General features: G+C 43.2%; 1 protein-coding gene and 5 non-coding genes across 6 annotated transcripts; all 6 read right to left on the bottom strand.

Moving 5' to 3' along the window:
• Positions 1-4,020: 4,020 nt before the first annotated feature.
• Positions 4,021-12,857, bottom strand: LOC105905400 (testisin). Its single transcript, XM_031561559.1, has 8 exons — positions 12,845-12,857; positions 12,368-12,466; positions 5,789-5,961; positions 5,346-5,580; positions 5,009-5,154; positions 4,707-4,892; positions 4,587-4,625; positions 4,021-4,077 (listed from the first exon to the last, which is right to left on the bottom strand). Exons 1-8 carry the CDS (start codon positions 12,855-12,857, stop codon positions 4,021-4,023), a joined length of 948 nt encoding a protein of 315 aa, XP_031417419.1.
• Positions 12,858-15,785: 2,928 nt separating this feature from the next.
• Positions 15,786-15,858, bottom strand: trnar-ccu. The gene has a single exon. It is a non-coding gene; the product is annotated as a tRNA-Arg (tRNA).
• A 1,788-nt stretch (positions 15,859-17,646) lies between these two features.
• On the bottom strand, positions 17,647-17,719 carry trnar-ccu. The gene has a single exon. It is a non-coding gene; the product is annotated as a tRNA-Arg (tRNA).
• Positions 17,720-18,403: 684 nt separating this feature from the next.
• Positions 18,404-18,476, bottom strand: trnar-ccu. The gene has a single exon. It is a non-coding gene; the product is annotated as a tRNA-Arg (tRNA).
• Positions 18,477-19,207: 731 nt separating this feature from the next.
• On the bottom strand, positions 19,208-19,280 carry trnar-ccu. The gene has a single exon. It is a non-coding gene; the product is annotated as a tRNA-Arg (tRNA).
• Positions 19,281-19,964: 684 nt separating this feature from the next.
• trnar-ccu lies at positions 19,965-20,037 on the bottom strand. Its single transcript has one exon. It is a non-coding gene; the product is annotated as a tRNA-Arg (tRNA).
• Positions 20,038-20,682: the final 645 nt, after the last annotated feature.

Raw genomic sequence — 20,682 nt, 5'->3', positions numbered from 1 at the left:
ACATACAGCCTAGACTGACTAAGCCGTGTCATGAATTAGGCTCACCCTTGTTCGTACTGGTCATTTGTGTTTTGATAGTTTTGTGTTTGTGGATTGAAAAAAAAAAGATTGAAAACAGGCTATTACTCTTTGCAAGACACAACACATTTAATGTATATGTAGCGCCCCCTAGTACAGCTGACTACGCCACCCCTTGATCTTCCTAATATGCTAGTGTCAGAGCAAGGGGAACTCTGCCCCAATGAGTGTACAGACACAGGTACGTTTAGAAAAATAAGTATATTCTTTATTTAATTCCTTGAAGGAAGTTGTACAGTGTGGTCAATACATACATAAAGGGAATAGTAACAGCAGCCGGTTAAATCAGTCCACCCACTGATTAGGGGAAGGTAGCTAGTGGAAGCTACGGTCTCAATACCACACGTGAATAGGTGCACACAACCCTTTTTAGGCAACACACTACAAGCTTCAAGTGAACCACTCAGATATGTTGAGGAATACACAGCAAGGCAACACTAGTCACTAGGTGAAGTTTCACACTATGGAGACCGGCTTCCCTGGGCCTATAAGGTGTTGTGGCTGGACCAGTACCGGGGCTGACTATGGGGTTAGACAAGGGACAACACAAAAGAAAGAGAAAACCCCTCTAACCTGGGACTCACAACACGTTCACCAGGACATACAAACAGTCCCCAGGCTAGAGGGAAAATCAAACCACGTCACTCGGAGTAGCAAACTCACACACACGCATACAAACCATACAATCAGAAAAGAACAGCAGCCAGCAACGTGAAGCTGCGTCGGTCTGTGGTGGCAATGCCGCTACGGAAGATGATTCACAGCCACGTCTGCTTTGGCTCCCTCCCACACGATCTTCAAACGAACCACAGCACCCACAACGCGGCCTCGCACAAACCAAGCTAGCAGCATAGACGAGTTTCCTGGCTAAGGACCCCAGGTATCTGTATATATGCCTGTCCTAAAGAGCCCGTCACTGCCCATTCCCAGCCCCTAATAATGACGTCGCCAAAGTACGAGAGGAAGAAAAGGAAGAGGAACGTCAAAACAGAGAGTGCCCTCAAGCAACTAGTTCCACAGGCTACATATATAAAATGTATATATAACATTACAACAAATGAGAAAAAAGGAAAGAAAAGCCCAAATGGACATGCAATAACCATACACTTCTATTATACTGAGTATATGCCGTACTGGTTATGAGGATTAGATGGGGGAATGGTAATAGTCAGGTGGCTTAACAACGCGATCGTGACAAGAGTGATAAAAGCATGAAATTTGGCACACAATTAGCTTATATCCTACTAAAACATATTAGAAGGGGTGCCCAAGTGAAACTGCTCATTTTTTCGTTTTAATGAGATATTAAGTTTTGACCTAAATCAAGATATGCGTTACCTGTGGTCCGATTTTCAAAACGGTTATTTTGCCTAGTAATGCTTACCAAATAAGTAATAAATCAGTTATTTATGCATGTTTGTGTTTTCTTGTTTGTTTTTGATATCCACTAGTTTAAACAAATGTCCCTTTAGGTAGCAAAACAGACAAAAAGACTTGTGCCCGTGCGCGCGCTCATCCAAGATGGCGGGAAAGACGTAATTCTGCTATATGTAAAACCGTTATTTTACCACCATTTAAAACCATATTTGCATTTGTATCTTTTATATGTATAAGGACTGTAATATTTTATTAAAGATTTGCTTCAACATCATTAAAATAGCACCAACAAAGGCGCATTACAGTACCAGTAGGCTACCGCAGAAAAACGGTAAAATTGGAGCAGATTGAGCGTGTCTTTTCCTACATCAAAACTGATCATATGAGGAATGTGCTGTTATAAATTGACAAATGTGATGATGAAAAATGAACAAGTCAATAGCATTTATCGAGCTTATCGAGTACATAGAAGAATGTAGCTATTACAAAAGGAACTCATATGTTTAAACTTTCTGAGCTGTCGTTGTACATCAAGAGGCTTGAAGATATTGGAGTTAAGAAAACTATAAATAAAACCAGGTTAATCAATGTCTTGCTAGAACATTACAAAGAGACTCTTTAAGAACAAACTGATGGAAGAAACACCGTTTTAGATTTCCGGGATGCAATAAGCAGGCTATTGAAGGATGCTTTGAAACAACACAACTTTTCAGAAGACGCCGAAATTCTAGCGAGGCCTGCAACAATTGTAGGCTAAGGAAAGACATTTTTGCACACAAAGGATTTATTTTTCTGGGTGCTTTCCAATGGACTGCCATTCAAAATATTAACCGTCAAGCTTAAAGTCTCTCGTTTCTATCATTCTTTATGGTCTCAACATAGAGGATCAAGAGAAGTCTGAAAGCCAGGCATGTTTGGCCAAAACTGGCCAAACTCGCATTTCAGCATCTCGTGAGCCACCCCTACCACTATATGTTGGGCTAAATATGCATAGCTCCACTAGAAGTAAGACATTGATAGAAAACATATACCAAATGGGCATTTCTGTTTCCTATGATCGTATCATTGAGATAGAATACTGGCTAGAGACGTCTCTTTGCGAGCGCTACAAGGCCAGATTGGATGATGCCGCTCATGTTCTTAAGGGCTGAATTTGTGATAAATCGTTGAATGAGTGCGTTCACATGAATTTCTACAGGCATCAATAATTATAATAATAATAAATACAAGAATATTGTATCATAACAATTACGTTTCACATTTATAGTCATGATTCTACGAGCTTCGTGATAAATAAATAAAGAAAGAAAACGAGAAGCGCTCGTTCAATTTAAGAATCAGTGCCACACTTTGGCCGTTTAAGAACACATTTCCAGGCATTCATGACCGGTGGAGATCTTTCTTAGGTTGAAGATATTAAAGACACTTAACAAAATGTGCGAGAATGAGGTCCATTGCTCACAATCCCAGCTCCACGACATCAGTCTCCTCATTTCACGGAACTGGTATCAGCATCTTTCAGTTATTACAACAGAAAGTGCTGCCTGGCGAAAAATAGGCCCCCACTAGTTCTGCCGTGTGGAACAGAGCACCAAGGATAACCAAAGAGCTATTAACGGTCTCTGCAGTTGCAATAAGCACAAGTTCAGTTTCCGTTCCAGCCTGCAAAATAACCACCACTTCACGGCAATGTTAGCATTAGGTTTGGATGACTATCCCCAAGTGTCTATACTGTATGCAGAGAGCTGATTACGTGCACCTGCAAACAGCGCTGCTCACGTTGCAAATGTGTTCAAGAAAAGTTGAGATGCAAGCCAATGTGTTAATGTGATTGTCCAGAGAGCAAATCGTAGAGCTATTTATAACAGCACATTCCTCATATGATCAGTTTGATGTAGGAAAAGACATTGCTCAATCTGCTCCAATTTTACCGTTTTTCTGCGGTAGCCTACTGGTACTGTAATGCGCCTTTGTTGGTGCTATTTTAATGATGTTGAAGCAAATCTTTAATAAAATATTACAGTCCTTATACATATAAAAGATACAAATGCAAATATGGTTTTAAATGGTGGTAAAATAACGGTTTTACCTAACAGATATAGCAGAATTCCCGCCATCTTGGATGAGCGCGCGCACGGGCACAAGTCTTTTTGTCTGTTTTGCTACTTAAAGGGACATTTGTTTAAACTAGTGGATATCAAAAACAAACAAGAAAACACAAACATGCATAAATAACTGATTTATTACTTATTTGGTAAGCATTTCTAGGCAAAATAACCGTTTTGAAAATCGGACCACAGGTAACGCATATCTTGATTTAGGTCAAAACTTAATATCTCATTAAAACGAAAAAATGAGCAGTTTCACTTGGGCACCCCTTCTAATATCTTTTAGTAGGGTATAAGCTAATTGTGTGCCAAATTTCATGCTTTTATCACTCTTGTCACGATCGAGCCTAAATTTTGCATTAAGCCACCTGACTATAAGCAGGCCTTCAGAGGAGAGGGCCTTAAGTGCAGTTGGTTAAAAGGGGAAACGGTTGTCAAACAGGGAGAGTAAGATCATTTAGGTCTTTGTAAGGCAGGAGAAGACAATAGGTACAGGAGTAATATGACACTTGGCCTGTTGGTGAGAAAACAGTCAGGCAGGTGATTTCTGCATGTGCAAATTATGTTCCTATAGCAAATAATAACATGTATGGTACTACACAAAAAGTATTTTAGTCTAGGCCATTTACTGTTTCAACTGATGTACCCTATTCTGTTTATTATAAAAGTTATACTGAGGAGGTATTTGAGGCTGTTGTAACAACAATGAAAATAACTATCACTGCATCAGACTTAATGTCCATAAAGATTAATGTAAAAAATGTCTTTCATAATAATTCCTATATATGATGTAAACACAAAAGTGAATGAGCAAAGACACATATATTATATGTGTTATTTGCAAGAAAACATTCAATACACTTTTTGATGTATCATGGCTGTTATCAAGGTCATTTTTCTCCCACCTCAACTATCTTGTTCCCACCCTGATGTCCTCACATCACACGTCCTCGCATCACTAATATCATACCTTTTAAGTGCAATAAGAATGTTAAAATAGTACCATATACCATACCCATATACCATATCATAGTACTGCTTTCTTGTCTCAGCTTTCATACCCTACCAACATAGAGAGACAAAGGCTGATATCATGAAGAGAAGGAAAGAGAGTGAAAGTGAGCCAGGAGGTGCATTATCTGCTATGGAGAATGTGACAAAGCCTGGTGGGTCGCTCTGGATCTGGGAGCCGATCCAGGACTGGTAGCGGGACACCCTTGAATAAACACCAGGGAGTTCAGGTCGAGCACAACCAAACCCAAAGCTGACGACCCCAGACTGGACCCAAACCGTTTGCTGCTTGTTCACCATTGGACCTCCTGAGTCACCCTACAAACACATTATTGTAAGAAACGTTATCATACATTCCTTATTCTGAAATAGATTGGCACAATCCATGTCTAAAGTCTCATGAGAGCTGAATGTGCACCAAACTATTACAATACCTGACATGAGTCTTTTCCGCCAGCGAGTAGACCAGCACAGATCATGTTCTCTGTGATCGTTCCAACTCCGTTCAGGCTGTTGCACTGTCTATTACCCACCACTGGAACCTCCACTTCCTGTAGGGTCTCAGGGAATGGGAGAGCAACTGAAGAGGAGAGTGAGCTCAAAATTATTGTTTATCAAATACGAAGCTGGACACAAATTCACACTTGAAGGAACTTTTTGAATGTGTTTGATTGCTTAAACTTTTTTTGCTGTTTCTTTAAGATATCCCAGCTGTAGCATCCAAATATGTGTGGACATCAACTTGTCCTACACCCTATTGACTTGACTTACCACCTTCTCCAATGTTGCCCCATCCAGTTACCCAGCTGTCGGTGCCATTGTTGAACACACTGCCACTGGCTGCCAGACAAACCGGTCTGATGAAGTTAGTAAACTGAACGGGAGAACTGAGTCTCAGCATAGCAATGTCGTTGTCATTGGTCTTGTTGTCGTAATTGGGACGCAAGACGATTCTGTCCACGCTTCTGGACACTTCATTGGGATTGCTGCTCTGCTGGGTCTGCCGCTTGGATTGGTGCTGAAAAAGACATTGGTTTTAGTCAGAACAAACAGCCCAAATGCATGGTGATGTTTCTTCTGACCAACTGATATCCAGGTTTAAAACAACAACCGAATCAGCATGAATTGATTAGTGGCGTAAACAACCTATAACGTTCTTTTTCGTAAATTATCACCAAACCTAGTTCTTACAGCATCCGTTCCTTGGGCCCAACCCCTACTGACCTTGAAAAGCAGTGAGCAGCAGATACAACCCACTCCTTGTTGATCAGTGAACCTCCACAGAAATTGCTTCCAGACATCTGCAGACTAGCCTGCCAGGGCCAGCTGCCTGCAGGGGCATTTTGTCCTCCAACTATCCTGGGGTTGAGTGGAGTTGTGCCACACACTGAGCAATGGAAAAACGTAAAGTTTGAACGCACAACATATGCGGAGCAGGAGCAGGAACATAAATATCCCAAATGATATGTGATGCAAAGTTTTTGTTGCGTTTGGAAATTTGGCTATTAATTGCAAGGGATAGTTGTTAAGATGGAAGATAAATGCCAATCTGCGATTGGAGCAGACATTGCATTTACGCTGTTTTTGAAGCAATGACTGGATCGATTAAAACAATTACAAAACTTTTGTACTCATAAACCTCCATATCCTTGAGAGACATTCTGATTCATAACCCTTGACATTTATTAAGAAAAGCTACTTTTATAGAAATGCAATTTATGTATTTCTGTAACTTTCATACTTAGCAAAGTCATCCGGCGGGATGCTTCTGCCTCCAGCCCGCGAGCTGTATGTTTGACACCCGTGACCGCATTTGTGTGACGGGGTTTGTATCCAGTGAGGACAGTGTACCAAAGTACGGTGTTAGTTGGACTAAGTTATCTGCGTTTGTATATGTTCTCTTGAGACACTTGTGCTATTATACTGTTATCTGTTCTTCCTTGTAAAATTGCTGTGGTGAGGAATTGTCCAAAATAGCTTGAATGAAGTTACAAAGGTTTTGTTCCACCTCGAGAACGTCGGGAGGTGTTAATAAAATATGTAAAACATTTTTACAAATACGAGGTGTGGCTATAACATAGACTAATGCTGTATTTCAGCTGCAATTAGGACAACTCGTTATTCTTGTATATTTGTAATAACAGTGTCATTATTTAATAACCACACGTCGTACACTCGAACGACAAGTTGTCATGACCCTTCCACACAAGTCAAGTCTTCCACTACTAGGCCAGGCAAATTAACCCTTTTTGGATCCAAAAATATAATTAATTGTAAAATAATTTTTTTCAGCATAGATCATTTCTATGAGGTGTCCAAAACAACATACTAAAAGTCCTAATAAATCCTATTTGAGGAAATATGTTTAATTCTCATTCCATCTGAGATGTGTGCTAATAATGCATGGCAAAAATACACCTCAAAAATGTATTTTTTTTCCTTTACTCCTATCAAAATGAAACTTTACACAATGAAAGTACCCATGAAAAGTATTTTTTTTTGTATTACAAGTTTCTTTGAAAATGAATTTTAATATGCAAATGAGCTATACACTAATCGAATATGCCCAAAATACATCCAAATAGGCTTATTTCTTTCCTTTACTCCCACCACAATAAAACTTTACATAGTAAAAGTATACATGAAAAGTAACTTTTTTTGTATTACAAGTTTCTTTTGAAATGAATTTAAATATGCACATGAGCATCACACTTATTACAGTGCATGAAATGCCCTGTATTGTTATTCCTAGGCTTCTTATTACAGTGCATGAAATGCCCTGTATTGTTATTCCTAGGCTTCTTATTACAGTGCATGAAATGCCCTGTATTGTTATTCCTAGGCTTCTTATTCTTCTTCTTCTTATTATTCTCTTTACCGACTTCTGCGCTTAATTCAGCTTGAACCGCTTAACGTAGAAACTTCGTTCGAACTTTGCTGCATAGGTCTTCTAAACGACACTTATGCTATGTATTTTTCATTTGTCTAAACGTTACACTTTTTAAGATATTAAATAAAAACGAATACAAATTTTCCCATTGACTTACATTGGGCCATTATGACATCATAATAGGGTCATTAAACTGGCTTGCACCTGTGCTTCACTGACACCTGCGCCAAGGTTCCAAGGCTCCTCTTCTCTCTGTCCCTCTCCATTCAACTGTATAACTAGGAATATTATTATTTCCTTCTTCCACTCTTCTTTCCTTCTTCCACTCTCCTTTCCTTTCTTCTTTCCTTCTTCTACTCTTCTTTTCTTTCTTCACTCTTCTTTCCTTCTTCCACTCTTCTTTCCTTTCTTCTTTCTTTCTTCTTCCACTCTTCTTTCCTTTCTTCACTCTTCTTTCCTTTCTTCTTTCCTTCTTTCACTCTTCTTTCTTTTCTTCTTTCCTTTCTTCACTCTTCTTTCCTTCATTCTTTCCTTCTTCCACTCTTCTTTCCTTCTTCCACTCTCCTTTCCTTTCTTCACTCTTTCTTCCTTTCTTCTTTCCTTCTTTTACTCTTCTTTCCTTTCTTCTTTCACTCTTCTTTCTTTTCTTCTTCCTTTCTTAACTTTTGCATTTCATGCACTGGTATTTCCTTCAGGAAATGCATTTTCTAGTTACAGTGCATGAAATGCCCTGTATTGTTATTCCTAGGCTTCTTATTCTTCTTCTTCTTATTATTACAGTGCATGAAATGCCCTGTATTGTTATTCCTAGGCTTCTTATTCTTCTTCTTCTTATTATTCTCTTTACCGAACTTCTGCGCTTAATTCAGCTCGAACCGCTTAACTTAAAAACTTCGTTCAAACTTTGGCGCGTAGGTCTTGTAAAGGACACTTATGCTATGTATTTTTCATTTTTCTAAACTTTATACTTTTTAAAATATTAAAGAAAAACTAATACAATTTCTCCCATTGACTTACATTGGGCCATTATGACATCATAATAGGGTCATTAAACTGGCTTGCACCTGTGCTTCACTGACACCTGCGCCAAGGTTCCAAGGCTCCTCTTCTCTCTGTCCCTCTCCATTCAACTGTATAACTAGGAATATTAAGAGACACCTTCCATACTCTCCTTTTTTTTCTCTCCATCTTTCTCTCTATCCCTTTCCTTCTTCCACTCTTCTTTCCTTCTTCCACACTTCTTTCCTTTCTTCTTTCCTTTCTTCCACTCTTCTTTCCTTCTTCCACTTCTTTCCTTCTTCCACTCTTCTTTCCTTTCTTCACTCTTCTTTCCTTCTTCCACTCTTCTTCCACTCTTCTTTACTTCTTCCACTCTTCTTTCCTTCTTCCACTCTTCTTTCCTTCTTTCATACTTCTTTCTTTTCTTCTTTCCTTCTTCCACTCTTCTTTCCTTCTTTCACTCTTCTTTCCTTCTTTCATTTTTCTTTTTTTTCTTCTTTCCTTCTTCCACTCTTCTTTCCTTTCTTCACTCTTCTTTCTTTTCTTCTTTCCTTCTTCTTTCCTTATTCCACTTCTTTCCTTTCTTCTTTCCTTCTTTCACTCTTCTTTCTTTTCTTCTTTCCTTCTTCCACTCCTTTCCTTTCTTCACTCTTCTTTCCTTTCTTCTTTCCTTTTTCCACTCTTCTTTCCTTCTTTTACTCTTCTTTCCTTCTTTCACTCTTCTTTCTTTTCTTCTTTCCTTCTTCCACTCCTTTCCTTTCTTCACTCTTCTTTCCTTTCTTCTTTCCTTCTTTCACTCTTCTTTCTTTTCTTCTTCCTTTCTTAACTTTAGCATTTCATGCACTGGTATTTCCTTCAGGAAATGCATTTTCTAGTTCTTCTTATTATTATTCTTTGTACCAAACTTCTGCGCTTAATTCAGCTTTAACCGCTTAACTTAGAAACTTCGTTCAAACTTTGTCGCTTAGGTCTTGTAAAGGACACTTATGCTATGTATTTTTCATTTTTCTAAACTTTATACTTTTTAAAATAGTAAATAAAAACTAATACAATTTCTCCCATTGACTTACATTGGGCCATTATGACATCATAATAGGGTCTTTAAACTGGCTTGCACCTGTGCTTCACTGACACCTGCGCCAAGGTTCCAAGGCTCCTCTTCTCTCTGTCCCTCTCCATTCAACTGTATAACTAGGAATATTAAGAGACACCTTCCATTCTCTACTTTTTTTTCTCTATCTTTCTCTCTATCCCTCTCACTCTACTTTCTCTCACACTCCATCTCTCTGCTTGACTCCATTTTCTCTCCTTCTTTCAATATTTTCCCTCTTCACTCTCTCTTCTTTCCTTCTTCCACTCTTCTTTCCTTCTTCCACTCTTCTTTCCTTTCTTCACTCTTCTTTTCTTTCTTCTTTCCTTCTTCCACTCTTCTTTCCTTCTTCCACTCTTCTTTCTTTTTTCTTTCCTTCTTCCACTCTTCTTTCCTTTCTTCTTTCCCTTCTTTCTTTTCTTCTTTCCTTCTTCTACTCTTCTTTCCTTTCTTCACTCTTCTTTCCTTTCTTCTTTCCTTCTTCAACTCTTCTTTCCTTCTTCCACTCTTCTTTCCTTCTTCCACTCTTCTTTCCTTACTTTACTCTTCTTTCCTTTCTTCTTTCCTTCTTCCACTCTTCTTCCACTCTTCTTTCCTTCTTCCACTCTTCTTTCCTTCTTTCACTCTTCTTTCTTTTCTTCTTTCCTTCTTCCACTCTTCTTTCATTTCTTCGCTCTTCTTTCCTTCTTTTTTCCTTCTTCCACTCTTCTTTCCTTTCTTCTTTCCTTCTTTCACTCCTCTTTCTTTTCTTCTTTCCTTCTTCCACTCCTTTCCTTTCTTCACTCTTCTTTCCTTTCTTCTTTCCTTCTTTCACTCTTTTTTCTTTTCTTCTTCCTTTCTTAACTTTAGCATTTCATGCACTGGTATTTCCTTCAGGAAATGCATTTTCTAGTTGAAACTTGTAATACAAAAAAAATTACTTTTCATGGGTAATTTCATTTTGATAGGAGTAAAGGAAAAAAATACGGCATTGCAGGGGGTCCGCGACATGAGCCTATGTTGATCAGTTCACCATTTACTTTTTTTATTTGTATAAATATACCTGGGCCCGTAGACATATTTATGTCAATCTAAATAGTCTGAATAGCCAAGTCGCATTGCCAAAAATACTGATGTACTCTGAGATTCTTCTGAATGAAGAGTGCGTTACAAATCAAATAGACTCATATTCAGCGAAGAAATTACACTGACAAGTGCTATAAGCAGAATACGTGCACAGGGCAGGGGGCGTGGCAGCGGCGGTTAGTGATCCACCCTGATAATTTCACATATTTAAGTGTTATAGGCAAAATATGTGTGCGGGGGGGAGGGGGCGTGGCAGCAGCGGTTACAAACATGAAAAGAAGGGTACGGGACTGTAAAATGCTTTGAGAATCACTGGCACATCGGTGGGCCGCGGATTACTTTCTAGTCAGAATGGTGGTCCATGTGACAAAACCAGTTGAAAACCCCTGGTGTATAGTAACGTTAGTTACTGTACTTAAGTAGTTTTTTTTGGATATCTGTATCTGTACTATTTATATTTCTGTTGACTTTCACTTTACTACATTTGCAAAGAAAACTGATACTTTGACTCCGATACATTTCCCCTGAAAAATCATGAATCATGAGATCAACGTCGGGGACTGTGGTGGAACACAGACTGCAAGCAAGCAGGTTTGGCGAATCAGTGGTCCTAGCTTACAAGTTAAATCATTGGTTAATCACGTTAATGCGCAATTGCAAACAAGTGCTCTCAAAGCCGCGGTTTTTTATTTCCAGTGATGCCTAGGATGCTAGCTAGCGAGCGACTTCATGAGTAGAATTCCACTCTACGATGACTGATTTCACGATGGAAGCAATAATGGAAGCACCTGCTACTCCCGCAACAAACGACGGTGGTGACGAAGAGTGAAGGATTCTTGGTACCGGATGAAGTGCCTCTTACCCAAAGCTACTGAAATATTGGCATTAAAAAAATCCCCATCCAACCTCAGGAAACACATTGAGGTAAATTAAGATTAATCCCATGAGCCGCAACGTTAATGATTAGTTATCATAATTAGCATAAACCTGTTAAGATATCAGATTCAGCTTGAGCAAAACCTTTGCCTATCGTGTTCAAATCAGGCCCATATAGGAGTTTACAAGGCAGGTGTCCTTTCTCAAAACACTGACCTGATGCATCAAGTTGATATTTTTTGCTGAACACAATATTATGCATTTGCCCTCTACATCCTCTAGTCGGAATTAGCATACTTATAAAGCACTGTTACAACTTCTTCATATCATATTGCTTTTCGGAGAACTATGATGATAAGTTCATAGTAGATGCAAAAGTATACTTATGTACAATATATTACGTTGAAAATGGTTGCTCCTGGATGGATCACAGTCAACCCAATTATTTTCAACACAAGTCCTCATGCTGGCCACAGCACTTAAAATAATAAACTTAATAATTCTCAAAATTCTGACCCTTTCTTTTTTATTAACAGCATTTACTTGTAAATCTTTCATTAAGTACATTTAATATCAGAAAATTACTTTTGATTCTTAAATAAAGTAAATATCAGATATCAGACTTTTACTCAAGTAGTATTATAATAGGTGACTTTCACTTTTGGAGTCACTTTCCAGTGTGGTGTTTTTACTTTTACTCAAGTATGGCTTTTGGGTATACACCACTGGTAGAAGGACACTATTATAAATAGGATTTAGGCTAATTACCCTTAACTTTCCTATTGTCATTTTAACGTGTCTTAAGACAGCTATATTTAACATGAGGTTTATAATGAAATATAACAAAAACAAATTGACAGGAAAACAACTTACCATCTAACTGGCTGTATGATCCTAGGGGATTGTCACAACCTCTGCTGCACACTCCTCTGTTCCTGTTCCTGCTCTTGCTCCATATGCTACTCCAGTCCGTTCATCCTCTCCTCTCCTTAGTATTTCCCTCACTTCTTAGTGTTTGGTTCTCACCTGTAGCCAATGTGTTAATTGAATTTAGTTCTCACCTGTAGCCAATGTGATAATTGAGTTTAGTTCTCACCTGTAGCCTACATGTTCATTAAGTTTAGTTCTCACCTGTAGCCAAAGTATTCACTGAGCTCCTATGTAAGCCTTGGGCTTTTTCCTTTGTCTTTGTGTGTAATTGTTTGTGATCAGCAAGATGTGCTGTTCTCCAGTCCTGTGATCTCTGCCTGGTTTGCCCATCGTGGCACTTTGATTTATCTCAGTAAAACACGCCTTGAGCGTTTGCATCCTATTTCTTTGTTTCAAGTCTCCAGTTTGTGACAGAATTACACACCAAAAGCATGGATGCAGCCGAGGCAGCAAGATTTCGTGAAGCCATCACCGCTCAGGGTCAGCTACTAAGCCAACAGCGTGACCAACTGAACCAGATGACTACTACCATCCAAGAGTTTTCTGCTCGCCCACCACCTCTGCCTCAGCCTGCGCCTAAGCGAGATGGTTCCCTGGTGAAACCTGAGAGGTTTGATGGAAGCCCAAATGCCTGTAGAGGTTTCATTCTTCAGTGCTCTTTGCACATGGTTCAGAATCCACGTAATTTCCAATCTGAAGAATCCAAGGTAGCTTTTATCATTTCTCTTCTCACTGGAAGAGCTTTAGAGTGGGCTACTGCGGTATGGGAACAAGGTGGAGATGACATCAAGGATCTTGCCTCATTCGAAGCACTTTTCAAGGCCGTGTTTGAGCATCCAGCTGAGGGATTGGAGGTCGGGGAGCAGCTACTGAAGCTTTGTCAGGGAGACCGTACAGTAGCTGATTATTCTCTGTCTTTCAGGATCCTTGCAGCCAGAAGTGGTTGGAATGAGCAATCCCTCCTTACCGTCTACCGACGTGGTCTGAGACCTGAGATTCAGTCTGAGCTAGCCTGTCGAGATGACGACTTAACTCTGGACCAGCTAGGGGCATTAGCCATCCGTCTGGACAATCTCCTTCGAACAAGTGGACTTCCAAGACATCGTTCATACGTCAAATGTGAGTCACTTCAGGCCCCGCAAACCTATGAGCCGATGGAAATAGGCCACACACGCCTGACCCCCGAGGAGAGGGAGCACCGGAGGCGTAACGGCCTATGTTTGTACTGTGGAGAGTCTGGTCACCTAATAGCAACCTGTAACCGCCGTCCTCAACACCAGGAGTCACAACGGTCCGCCGGGGTAAGCAGAGATTCCATTAATAGAATACCTGAACTATTCAATATAAGAGTAACTTTAAGATGGGGAGCTGGTCACTACTCTGGTTTTGCCATGATTGAGTCTGGTGCTGCGGGTAATTTCATTGCAGAAGATTTTGTACATACTTTGAAGATTCCAAAAACTCAATGTACTCCTCCTTTACGGGTGAATGCAATTGATGGTCGACCACTGGGCTCAGGACGTGTGACTGAGAAGACTGCTCAGTTGACCTCCTACCACGTTCCTGGATCTATCCCCTATCCAACAAGGAGACCGCCTCCATGCAGGAGTATGTGGATGAAGCTCTGAGGCAGGGTTTCATTCGTCCATCCACATCACCGGTGTCAGCAGGATTCTTCTTTGTTGAAAAGAAAGATGGTGGTTTGCGCCCTTGTATAGATTACAGGGCTCTTAATAACATAACCATAAAGTACCGTTACCCACTTCCATTAGTCCCTTCAGCACTGGAACAACTTCGTGGGGCCCGATACTTCACCAAGCTGGACTTGCAAAGCGCATACAACCTGGTGAGGATACGGGAAGGAGATGAATGGAAGACAGCATTCTCCACTACCACTAGTCACTATGAATACCTTGTTTTACCGTATGGGTTAGCCAATGCTCCTTCTGTGTTCCAGTCGTTTGTGAATGAGGTTCTCAGAGACATGCTCCACAGGTTTGTTGTTGTATATATTGATGACATTCTTATATACTCAGACAATGTTCAGGATCATGTAAAACATGTGAAGGCTGTACTTAACAGACTCATGGAGCATGACCTCTTTGTCAAGGCTGAGAAATGTCTCTTCCATCAGTCTTCCATCTCATTCCTAGGCTACGTGTTGAATTCACAGGGAGTGCAGATGGATGAGGAAAAGGTGCAAGCTGTTCTGTACTGGCCGAGGCCCAAGACTACAAAGGAACTTCAGAGATTTCTTGGCTTTTCTAATTTTTACCGCAGGTTTATTAGGAATTTCAGTAGCGGTAACTGAAAACCTCCGGCACTGGTTTAAACCTCCTGCCATACTTCTCATCCTGGTTTCAGACTGCGTTTTGTGAAAGGCAACTATACTGGAGTGGCACTTAACTGGAGTGGCACTAGCAGAGGATGGTTTCGATCCATCGACACTCTGCTTTATCTCACCCCAGATGGGACTCGAACCCACAATCCCTGGGTTCATTGCATTTTCAGCTGTCGGGGCTTGCCTAGCAGAGGATGGTTTCGATCCATCGACCTCTGGGTTATGGGCCCAGCACGCTTCCGCTGCGCCACTCTGCTTCATCTCACCAAAGATGGGACTCGAATCCACAATCCCTGGCTTAGGAGGCCAGTGCCTTATCCATTAGGCCACTGGGGCTAGTCTGCTGACTATCAGCCTCAGCCTCAGCCTCATCAATATAGTGAACTAGGGAAATAATTTCAATGTTGACAAAAGCAGTTCTTTGCATTTTCAGCCATCGGGGCTTGCCTAGCAGAGGATGGTTTCGATCCATCGACCTCTGGGTTATGGGCCCAGCACGCTTCCGCTGCGCCACTCTGCTTCATCTCACCCCAGATGGGACTTGAACCCACAATCCCTGGGTTCGGTGCATTTTCAGCTGTCGGGGCTTGCCTAGCAGAGGATGGTTTCGATCCATCGACCTCCGGGTTATGGGCCCAGCACGCTTCCGCTGCGCCACTCTGCTCCTCCTCCCTGCAGTCTTGCTGTTGGCTCCAGGGCTCTCATTGCAGAAATATATCCTGGAAAAATATAGGAGCCAGACGTTCTGCTGTTTGGTGTCTATTTAATTGCAAGCTAGATTTGACCAAAAAAAAAGGCTGAGAAGATCGAGACAATCTGCGTGGTTGGGTATGAAATTGGCTACGTGTTGCCCACTGAAAACCTCCTGCCGTACTTCTCATCCTGGTTTCAGACTGCGTTTTGTGAAAGGCAACTATACTGGAGTGGCACTTAAAGAGGGACTAGCAAAGGATGGTTTCGATCCATCGACCTCTGGGTTATGGGCCCAGCACGCTTCCGCTGCGCCACTCTGCTTCATCTCACCCCAGATGGGACTCGAACCCACAATCCCTGGCTTAGGAGGCCAGTGCCTTATCCATTAGGCCACTGGGGCTAGTCTGCAGACTATCAGCCTCAGCCTCAGCCTCAGCCTCATCAATATAGTGAACTAGGGAAATACTTTCAATGTTGACAAAAGTAGTTCATGCATTTTCAGCTTTCGGGGCTTGCCTATCAGAGGATGGTTTCGATCCATCGACCTCTGGGTTATGGGCCCAGAACGCTTCCGCGGCACCACTCTGCTTCATCTCACCCCAGATGGGACTCGAACCCACAATCCCTGGGTTCAGTGCAATTTCAGCTGTCGGGGCTTGCCTAGCAGAAGATGGTTTTGATCCATCGACCTCTGGGTTATGGGCCCAGCACGTTTCCGCTGCGCCACTCTGCTCCTCCTCCCTGCAGTCTTGCTGTTGGCTCCAGGGCTCTCATTGCAGAAATATATCCTGGAAAAATATAGGAGCCAGGCGTTCTCCTGTTTGGTGTCTATTTAATTGCAAGCTAGATTTGACCAAAAAAAAAGGCTGAGAAGATCGAGACAATCTGCGTGGTTGGGTATGAAATTGGCTACGTGTTGCCCACTGAAAACCTCCTGCCGTACTTCTCATCCTGGTTTCAGACTGCGTTTTGTGAAAGGCAACTATACTGGAGTGGCACTTAAAGAGGGACTAGCAGAGGATGGTTTCGATCCATCGACCTCTGGGTTATGGGCCCAGCACGCTTCAGCTGCGCCACTCTGCTTTATCTCACCGCAGATGGGACTCGAACCCACAATCCCTGGCTTAGGAGGCCAGTGCGTTATCCATTAGGCCACTGGGGCTAGTCTGCTGACTATCAGCCTCAGCCTCATCAATATAGTGAACTAGGGAAATAATTTCAATGTTGACAAAAGCATTTCATTGCATTTTCAGCCATCGGGGCTTGCCTAGCAGAGGATGGTTTCGATCCATCGACCCCTGGGTTATGGGCACAGCACGCTTCCGCTGCGCCACTCTGCTTTATCTCACCCCAGATGGGACTCGATCCCACAATCCTTGGGTTCATTGCATTTTCAGCTGTCGGGGCTTGCCTAGCAGAGGATGGTTTCGATACATCGACCTCTGGGTTATGGGCCCAGCACCCTTCCGCTGCGCCACTCTGCTCTTCCTCCCTGCAGTCTTGCTGTTGGCTCCAGGGCTCTCATTGCAGAAATATATCCTGGAAAAATATAGGAGCCAGGCGTTCTGCTGTTTGGTGTCTATTTAATTGCAAGCTAGATTTGACCCCAAAAAAAGGCTGAGAAGATCGAGACAATATAAAGGGGGTGCGTGGTTGGGTATGAAATTGGCTACGTGTTGCCCACTGAAAACCTCCTGCCGTACTTCTCATCCTGGTTTCAGACTGCGTTTTGTGAAAGGCAACTATACTGGAGTGGCACTTAAAGAGGGACTAGCAGAGGATGGTTTCGATCCATCGAACTCTTGGTTATGGGCCCGGCACGCTTCCGCTGCGCCACTCTGCTTTATCTCACCCCAGATGGGACTCGAACCCACAATCCCTGGGTTCATTGCATTTTCAGCTGTCGGGGCTTTTCTAGCAGAGGTGTCTATTTAATTGCAAGCTAGATTTGACCCAAGAAAAAGGCTGGGAAGATCGAGACAATCTGCGTGGTTGGGTATGAAATTGGCTACGTGTTGCCCACTGAAAACCTCCTGCCGTACTTCTCATCCTGGTTTCAGACTGCGTTTTGTGAAAGGCAACTATACTGGAGTGGCACTCAAAGAGAGACTAGCAGAGGATGGTTTCGATCCATCGACCTCTGGGTTATGGGCCCAGCACGCTTCCGCTGCGCCACTCTGCTTTATCTCACCCCAGATGGGACTCGAACCCACAATCCCTGGCTTAGGAGGCCAGTGCCTTATCCATTAGGCCACTGGGGCTAGTCTGCTGACTATCAGCCTCAGCCTCAGCCTCATCAATATAGTGAACTAGGGAAATAATTTCAATGTTGACAAAAGCAGTTCTTTGCATTTTCAGCCATCGGGGCTTGCCTAGCAGAGGATGGTTTCGATCCATCGACCTCTGGGTTATGGGCCCAGCACGCTTCCGCTGCGCCACTCTGCTTCATCTCACCCCAGATGGGACTTGAACCCACAATCCCTGGGTTCGGTGCATTTTCAGCTGTCGGGGCTTGCCTAGCAGAGGATGGTTTCGATCCATCGACCTCCGGGTTATGGGCCCAGCACGCTTCCGCTGCGCCACTCTGCTCCTCCTCCCTGCAGTCTTGCTGTTGGCTCCAGGGCTCTCATTGCAGAAATATATCCTGGAAAAATATAGGAGCCAGACGTTCTGCTGTTTGGTGTCTATTTAATTGCAAGCTAGATTTGACCAAAAAAAAAGGCTGAGAAGATCGAGACAATCTGCGTGGTTGGGTATGAAATTGGCTACGTGTTGCCCACTGAAAACCTCCTGCCGTACTTCTCATCCTGGTTTCAGACTGCGTTTTGTGAAAGGCAACTATACTGGAGTGGCACTTAAAGAGGGACTAGCAAAGGATGGTTTCGATCCATCGACCTCTGGGTTATGGGCCCAGCACGCTTCCGCTGCGCCACTCTGCTTCATCTCACCCCAGATGGGACTCGAACCCACAATCCCTGGCTTAGGAGGCCAGTGCCTTATCCATTAGGCCACTGGGGCTAGTCTGCAGACTATCAGCCTCAGCCTCAGCCTCAGCCTCAGCCTCAGCCTCAGCCTCAGCCTCAGCCTCAGCCTCAGCCTCATCAATATAGTGAACTAGGGAAATACTTTCAATGTTGACAAAAGTAGTTCATGCATTTTCAGCTTTCGGGGCTTGCCTATCAGAGGATGGTTTCGATCCATCGACCTCTGGGTTATGGGCCCAGAACGCTTCCGCTGCACCACTCTGCTTCATCTCACCCCAGATGGGACTCGAACCCACAATCCCTGGGTTCAGTGCAATTTCAGCTGTCGGGGCTTGCCTAGCAGAAGATGGTTTTGATCCATCGACCTCTGGGTTATGGGCCCAGCACGTTTCCGCTGCGCCACTCTGCTCCTCCTCCCTGCAGTCTTGCTGTTGGCTCCAGGGCTCTCATTGCAGAAATATATCCTGGAAAAATATAGGAGCCAGGCGTTCTCCTGTTTGGTGTCTATTTAATTGCAAGCTAGATTTGACCAAAAAAAAAGGCTGAGAAGATCGAGACAATCTGCGTGGTTGGGTATGAAATTGGCTACGTGTTGCCCACTGAAAACCTCCTGCCGTACTTCTCATCCTGGTTTCAGACTGCGTTTTGTGAAAGGCAACTATACTGGAGTGGCACTCAAAGAGAGACTAGCAGAGGATGGTTTCGATCCATCGACCTCTGGGTTATGGGCCCAGCACGGTTCCGCTGCGCCACTCTGCTTTATCTCACCCCAGATGGGACTCGAACCCACAATCCCTGGCTTAGGAGGCCAGTGCCTTATCCATTAGGCCACTGGGGCTAGTCTGCTGACTATCAGCCTCAGCCTCAGCCTCATCAATATAGTGAACTAGGGAAATAATTTCAATGTTGACAAAAGCAGTTCTTTGCATTTTCAGCCATCGGGGCTTGCCTAGCAGAGGATGGTTTCGATCCATTGACCTCTGGGTTATGGGCCCAGCACGCTTCCGCTGCGCCACTCTGCTTTATCTCACCCCAGGTGGGACTCGAACCCACAATCCCTGGGTTCAGTGCAATTTCAGCTGTCAGGGCTTGCCTAGCAGAGGATGGTTTTGATCCATCGACCTCTGGGTTATGGGCCCAGCACGTTGGCGCTGCGCCACTCTGCTCCTCCTCCCTGCAGTCTTGCTGTTGGCTCCAGGGCTCTCATTGCAGAAATATATCCTGGAAAAATATAGGAGCCAGGCGTTCTCCTGTTTGGTGTCTATTTAATTGCAAGCTAGATTTGACCAAAAAAAAAGGCTGAGAAGATCGAGACAATCTGCGTGGTTGGGTATGAAATTGGCTACGTGTTGCCCACTGAAAACCTCCTGCCGTACTTCTCATCCTGGTTTCAGACTGCGTTTTGTGAAAGGCAACTATACTGGAGTGGCACTCAAAGAGAGACTAGCAGAGGATGGTTTCGATCCATCGACATCTGGGTTATGGGCCCAGCACGCTTCCGCTGCGCCACTCTGCTTTATCTCACCCCAGATGGGACTCGAACCCACAATCCCTGGCTTAGGAGGCCAGTGCCTTATCCATTAGGCCACTGGGGCTAGTCTGCTGACTATCAGCCTCAGCCTCAGCCTCATCAATATAGTGAACTAGGGAAATACGTTCAATGTTGACAAAAGTAGTTCATTGAATTTTCAGCTTTCGGGGCTTGCCTAGCAGAGGATGGTTTCGATCCATCGACCTCAGGGTTATGGGCCCAGCACGCTTCCGCTGCGCCACTCTGCTTCATCTCACCCCAGATGGGACTTGAACCCACAATTCCTGGGTTCAGTGGATTTTCAGCTGTCGGGGCTTGCCTAGCAGAGGATGGTTTCGATCCATCGACCTCTGGGTTATGGGCCCAGCACGCTTCCGCTGCGCCACTCTGCTCCTCCTCCCTGCAGTCTTGCTGTTGGCTCCAGGGCTCTCATTGCAGAAATATATCCTGGAAAAACATAGGAGCCAGGCGTTCTGCTGTTTGGTGTCTATTTAATTGCAAGCTAGATTTGACCAAAAAAAAAGGCTGAGAAGATCGAGAAAATCTGCGTGGTTGGGTATGAAATTGGCTACGTGTTGCCCACTGAAAACCTCCTGCCGTACTTCTCATCCTGGTTTCAGACTGCGTTTTGTGAAAGGCAACTATACTGGAGTGGCACTTAAAGAGAGACTAGCAAAGGATGGTTTCGATCCATCGACCTCTGGGTTAT

This window comes from Clupea harengus, chromosome 23, assembly GCF_900700415.2.
Source record: "Clupea harengus chromosome 23, Ch_v2.0.2, whole genome shotgun sequence".
NCBI lineage: Eukaryota > Metazoa > Chordata > Actinopteri > Clupeiformes > Clupeidae > Clupea > Clupea harengus.
This window is presented reverse-complemented; position numbering and strand designations above follow the sequence as displayed.